This window comes from Elephas maximus, chromosome 1, assembly GCF_024166365.1.
Source record: "Elephas maximus indicus isolate mEleMax1 chromosome 1, mEleMax1 primary haplotype, whole genome shotgun sequence".
In the NCBI taxonomy this organism is placed as follows: domain Eukaryota; kingdom Metazoa; phylum Chordata; class Mammalia; order Proboscidea; family Elephantidae; genus Elephas; species Elephas maximus.
In genome coordinates, this window is record NC_064819.1 from 206,908,185 (window position 1) to 206,914,943 (window position 6,759).

A 6,759-nucleotide genomic window follows, 5' to 3' on the forward strand; every position below is an offset into this window, starting at 1 on the left:
ATCTAGTCCCTGAGAGAAGTCATTTCCCAAGACTAATTCTCTTTCAGAGGAATTCATTCTAAATTGAAGAATAACTTAGGAGCTGAAAAAACAAAAAATGGTTATCTGTCTTTTCAGTCTGTGAGAAACAGGAAAAAGGTGGAAAAATGAGTTAGCTGCTGAAGCTATTTTAAAATTCTCATATTAATCTGAACGAGTTTATTTTTTAAAAGCCAACACATCTTCTCATGTATAGAACAATTTAATATTTAGAATGTATTGTTAAAATAATGATGAACATCACTGAATGACAATCACTAACACATACTAAAGATTTACTGTGGGACATTCAGTGTGTAAACTTTTTATGCATTAAAATCCAGTGCTGTCGATTCCGACTCATAGCGACCCTATAGGCCAGAGTAGAACTGCCCCACAGAGTTTCCAAGGACCAGGGTTTCCTGGTATCGCACTAATCACCACAACCATCCGAGCAGGGATATACATATTTTGCCAATGAGAAAACAAAAGTAGTAACTTGATAATGTCACGTTTTGTCAGTTTTAACTAAGAAAAATGGCTTACATATATTTTTCTAGTTGTTTAATAAAATAAGGAGGAAATAACCCAACCCAGTGAAGGGGGAAATAGCCTCCATATATAAATTAGAATCGGAGCTGATTGTTTTCGGATGACTTCACAGGCATCTGCTTCACGGGATTCTGCCTCATTTTACTGTTCTATCACAATTATACAATGGCCACGGCAAAACCTGAACAAGGTACTAAAATAAATCGCTTCTCTAAAATGTACGTGACTAAAACAGATACCTAGGATTCTGACTAAGTATTGAGATAATCTAAAAATAAAGACACTCTTTCAATTAAAAAAAGAAAAACAGGACAAGTAAACTGTTTCCTTCCTGTCAGGAATTCATTTCATTCTGGTTCAAATCTCATTCTGATTCTTTGTCCAATTAAAATGGAACAATTAAATAGTCACCTAGTTCATAAAACAACTGTACTAGTCCTATGTGCTGACAAATTTTGTAAGCTAGTTCATCAAAATGGTTATTTTTCTCTTTAGGTCTTATTTCATATAAAACCACAGTGTGGACCTTTCAAAGTCTGAATGAAATGTGAATCAGAATAAAATGATAAAGAAAATTATAATACCTGGTACAATAAATATGAATAAAAGGGGTTTCTTAAACATATTTTGAATCTCTAAAATAAACATAGAATCCAAATAATATAATAAAAAATTTTAAAAACTACCTAGAACACTATCCTAAAGTTAGAGAACAAGTAGAAGCTGAGCTGATGAAGTGTAGAAGGTGAGTTAAGAGCCCCAAGTCTGGGGGAAAATATAGTCAATTGCCCGCAGAGTGAAACAGCAACCTGAAAGAAGGCAGCCCACTAGCAGACATGGATTCACTTAAAAAATATATACATACCGCTTTTATATGCAAAAGTACATGAAAAGCAAAACACTACTGATTATCAGATGACACATATGGGTTTATATTCACTATCAATTCACTTAAGAAATACTGAACTCCCGGACTATAAGCTACAATTCCAACCGCTTTGATTTCCTAGAAAGTACCTACATACCCTTGCCTGGACAAGAAGGAACCCTGTCCCTACCAGGTTCTCTTACCTAAGACGGGCTTCCAATCACAGAGTCAAATCCAGCAATAGGAAGAGTTAACACCTTGAGCATGTACAAGGTGTCAGGCACTGGTGAGAAGGGTAAGCTAAGCAAGAGTCAGAAGGAGGCTGTCATTTGGGGTCTTCCTCCTACTCTCTGGAGATTTTGCATTTTAAACTAACTTTCAAACAAAATCTAGAGAAATGCCCTGAAAAAGCCACCCTGGTATGGGAAGGAGGATCGCTGACACTTTCCTGTTTATGAAATGCTATATTACAGAAAACTGCAGTACATCTTCCCCTGAGGCAGGCAGACAAAGCTATTCCCAGTGCCTGCTTCCCAGACATGCAAATTGTGCAGCCACAAGCAAATTCTGCTGCCACACAGGGCCCCATATTCAGAAGGACCCTGCACTCAGAAAGAAGAGCCCCACGTTTGGTTTAATCTGTCATCACCATCTTGAAATTCTTCAACATTTTTAACTAGGGCCCCACAAATTATATAACCAGTCCTGCTTAACTCCCCGCATTGAGGCCCACACCAGGAAACTGAGCCACGAAGCCCAGTCTTCCTCTCCTCCTTCTCCCATGTCCAGTCAGACACCAAGCCCTGCTGACTCTGCCTTCCAAATGTTCTTTGAAACTGTCTTCTCTTCTCCATTTAAACTGTCACCTCTCATAGACTCCTCCTCTTCATTGGTCTCCCTCCCTTGCGTCTACCCTCAAAGTATTTGTAATACGATGGGTCTTTCCAAATGGCAAACTGATCCTGCTTAAAAAATCATCCCCTTCTTAAAATATTCCAGTGGCTGCCCACTGACTTCACTAAGGGATAAAAAAACCAAACCTAGTGCCGTCGAGCCGATTCCGACTCATAGCGACCCTATAGGACAGAGTAGAACTGCCCCATAGAGTTTCCAAGCAGCGTCTGGCGGATTTGAACTGCCGACCCTTATGGTTAGCAGCCGTAGCACTTAACCACTACGCCACCAGGGTTTCCTTCACTAAGGGATAAATTATCTTGTTTACTCAGCACCTGTCTCATGAGCACACTCCTCTTCTTCTGGGAACTCTTCCATTCCCACCCCTGCAACAATACCCTCCCCATGTGAGCCGGCACCTAACCCAAAATGGGCAAATCAGTCTTCCCCTGGGATTTTGTTAGCATGGAGGAAGCTGCAAGATGTCAAAACCTAGAAGCTGTCAGCATCCATGATTCCTGACAAGTAGGGAAAGACGGCAATACCCAGAGTAAAGAAATGGAGAGGCCTGGCAGTTCGAACGCCTAGTACTAGCTTCCTGACCATCAGATGACACATCTCTGTCTTTCTGATCAATTCTGTGGGCCACAAATTTATCTTTTTGCTTAAGTTAGCCCCGGTGGCACAGTGGTTAACCAAAAGGTCGGCAGTTGGACTCCATCACCTGCCTTGGAAACCCTACGGGGCAGTTTTATTTTGTCTTACAGGGTAGCTATGAGTCGGAATCACTCGAAGGGTTTGAGTTTTGGGGTTTTTTTAGCGAAAACTGTATTTTCCATCCCTTGCTGTTATACATGACAAAACACTTCCTTAATTGGTCCCTACCCATTCACCTCTCCACCTATCTAACTCCCAGTTGCATCCTCATACACACGTTCTACAATAAAACACTTTTTATTCCACTAATTTAACATGTTATTTCACATCTCTGCCTCTGCACACACAAGTCTCTCTATACCTCCAGTTCCAACTCTGGGATCACCTTCTCTTTGAAGTCTTTCCTGACTCCCCTGGATAGAGCCAGGCACCCACACCTTGCTTTCCGGTAGCCTGTGCGTAAGAGCAAAAAGCTCTTACCACAGTGAACTGCAGTTGCTCAAATGGATGACTAATCTTGCCCTAGATAGTAGTTTGCAGTTATTAAGAACTTGGACTTTGGAGCCAAGTGCCACGACTGTGTGTAACCTCTCTATGTAACCTCTCTACCAGTTAAGACTGACCTCTCTGTGTCTCAATTTCTCAACCATAAATGGACATACCAATTGCGACGATTTTATAAGACTGCTGTGAAAATCAGATGAGTTAGGCACTGACAGTCCCTAGAACTTAATTGTTCCCTTTTATAATTTATTATCCTTGAAAGCAGAAACTGCGTAACCATCGTTTTTGTATTCCCAACACCTGGCACAATGCCTGTCCCAAGGAACTACGAAATATTTGTTTGCCTGACTTTTAAGGAACAAGCACAAGGACAGCTGGAAATGAAATGGTGCACATTTAACAGGGGCTCACGGAGGAATTCCTAAGACAGGTTCACCAAAAGGCACTTGAGCAGGTTTGCCCTCCCTGACTCCTTCCCCGCAGCTGTGGACACTGCCGAGAAACTCAAGACCGACAGGCGCTTCCCACGATTTAGGTTTATCCCTCCTGCAGAGAAGGTTTACTGGTTTCACTGACCCTCCTACTCACGACTGCAGTGAGCGTTAGGAACTTATTTTCAGCATTTGTTTTCTAGAGAATCTGAATAAGCAGGCCCTCCAGGAAATGCTGAGGAACTAAGCTGTGCGAAAAGACGCAAATGATGGGAAGTGCTCGCATCCCACACCACGTCCAGACTCATACGCCGGACAGACAAATCGCTGCCACTTAATGACTCTCCGCCGGCGATAAAACGTCTCTCCTACCCCGAGGATCTGGGGTCCACCCTCAGCATCGAGTATGTAAATCATGAGCTGTAACCACGGTACACGGATGCTGACCAGGAAACTCATTTAAAACTGAATTAAAAGGCTTGGAAAAACTGAGACGCGTTGTTGTTGCTGTTTGGCAATAACGATAGAGGAGAAAGAAAGGGAATTAAAGGTGCGAGCCGCCGAGAACCGGCGTCGCCTCCCCAGCAGCCGCCCGCGCGGAGTCCGACGCCCGGGGGTCGTCCGGGAAGCCGGCGCGGGGTCCCGGGCGAGCGCGGCCGCCAAGGGCTGGGCGCAGAGCCGCGGGAGGGACTTCCCGGCCGGGGAGGCTCCTTCCCAGCCCCTCCCGTCCCCCCTCTGGACCGCGGCTTCACCGCGAGCGACAGTACCCGAGGACCGCTCTGGCTCCGCAGTGTCCATCTCAGTCCCGTTCCGGGCCTGCACGACGAGGACAAGGAGAAGAAAGACGAAGGCACCCATGCCCCTCCGAGAGGCTAGGGGGTACTGGCCCCAGGACCGCCACAGTGCCCCAGCGCGGCCCTTCAGCCCGAGCCGTACGTCACTTCCTCCGCCCGGACCCTTGCTTTGGCGAAGGGGCGGGGCGTGGACCGAGTATTCGAGCGTGGATGTGTAGGCGGGGCGTGGACGGAGAGTGGGGCGCCGGCATGGAGGCGGGGCGAAGGCGTGGAGGCGGGGCGTGGGCTGGCTGCGAGGGCGAGGGCGGGAGGTGAGCTGACTGCGGGAAGGCGAGGCAAGGGCGGGGGAGACGGCCGCGGGCAGAGAGACGCCGCAAGGGCCAGGGAACTGGGCGAGGCCCAGGATTCCCGTGGAGGCCGTCTTTCGAGAAGTGGGGGCCTGCGGGTCCCTGGGCCGCAGAAGTTGTGATCCTCACCCAGGCTCACGGGTTTGAGAGGAACTTGCGAAAAGAGAGCCATGCTCCTCCCCCGGAATCTTGTTCTTTTTTTGTAGAGTCGTGAGGTTGCAATTCCACTCTGTCCGATAGGGTCGTTGTGAGTCAAAAACGACTCCAAGGCAACGTGTTTTGATTTTTTTGGTTTTTGTTTTTTTTTTATTACTAAATATTTTTTTATTTAGTATATTCAGTATTCAGTACATTGAGTATTCTCCCAAACCACAACTCAAAGGCGTCAACTCTTCTTCAGTCTTCTTCAGTCATCGTCCCACTTTCACAGGCATAGGAGGCGATTGAAAACACCGTGGCTTGGGTCAGGGACACCTTAGTCTTCAAGGTGACATCTTTGCTTTTCAATTTTTAGCAATTAGTAAATAGTAAGGTTTACTGGACAAATTTACAGGCCCTCCTGACTGTAGTTACTAAAACTTGTACCAATGATTATCAAGAAAGACAGTCAAAATGTAAAATCATGGTGATTTAGCAGTTTTTAGCCAATATGTGAAAAGGTGAAGCTTTAAATGACCTTTTGTAATGTGTATATACATTGATGATTCTGTAACTTTCCGGGGCTCGGTAGACACGGCTCTGGCAGCATGCTTGTCCCTTTCCCACTTTCGCCCCTTGGAACATATGCAGAATAAAACCTTTCTTCTTGCTTTACTATGACTTTGTGGTGATTTTACCCAGGACAATCCGTAACTGACATGTTGTATCCTCATCTTAAGTCGTCTTCTTTTTTTTTTTTTTGTTCTTCTCAGTTTTTACTATTTCTCAAGATCTTATAATAGTGGTCTTATACAATATTTGTCCTTTTGCCTCTGACTCATTTCGCTCAGCATAATGCCTTCCAGATTCCTCCATGTTATGAAATGTTTCAGAGATTCGTCACTGTTCTTTATCGATACGTAGTATTCCGTTGTGTGAATATACCACAATTTATTTACCCATTCATCCGTTGACGGACATCTTGGTTGCTTCCAGCTTTTTGCTATTGTAAACAGAGCTGCAATAAACATGGGTGTGCATATATCTGCTTATGTGAGGGCTCTTGTATCTCTAGGGTATATTCCGAGGAGTGGGATTTCTGGGTTGTATGGTAGTTCTATTTCTAACTGTTTAAGATAACGCCAGATAGATTTCCAAAGTGGTTGTACCATTTTACATTCCCACCAGCAGTGTATAAGAGTTCAAATCTCTCCGCAGCCTCTCCAACATTTATTATTTTGTGTTTTTTGGATTAATGCCAGCCTTGTTGGTGTGACATGGAATCTCATCGTAGTTTTAATTTGCATTTCTCTAATGGCTAATGATCGAGAGCATTTTCTCATGTATCTGTTGGCTGCCTGAATATCTTCTTTAGTGAAATGTGTGTTCATATCCTTTGCCCACTTCTTGATTGGGTTGTTTGTCTTTTTGTGGTTGAGTTTTGACAGAATCATGTAGATTTTAGAGATCAGGCACTGGTCTGAGATGTCATAGCTGAAAATTCTTTCCCAGTCTGTAGGTGGTCTTTTTACTCTTTCGGTGAAGTCTTTAGATGA

At 44.4% G+C, this 6,759-nt stretch overlaps 1 protein-coding gene across 2 annotated transcripts in view; it reads right to left on the minus strand.

Annotated features, from left to right (window-relative positions):
• Nucleotides 1–4,899, minus strand: part of IFNGR1 (interferon gamma receptor 1) — a 31,161-nt gene extending 26,262 nt beyond the window's left edge. Inside the window, exon 1 of one of the 2 annotated variants that reach the window (XM_049901872.1) lies at nucleotides 4,692–4,899. In XM_049901872.1, the coding sequence (XP_049757829.1) occupies nucleotides 4,692–4,782 (91 nt within the window). In that variant the 5' untranslated portion in view covers nucleotides 4,783–4,899. The other variant, XM_049901880.1, reaches the window with a different exon arrangement.
• Between the last annotated feature and the right edge of the window lie 1,860 nt (nucleotides 4,900–6,759).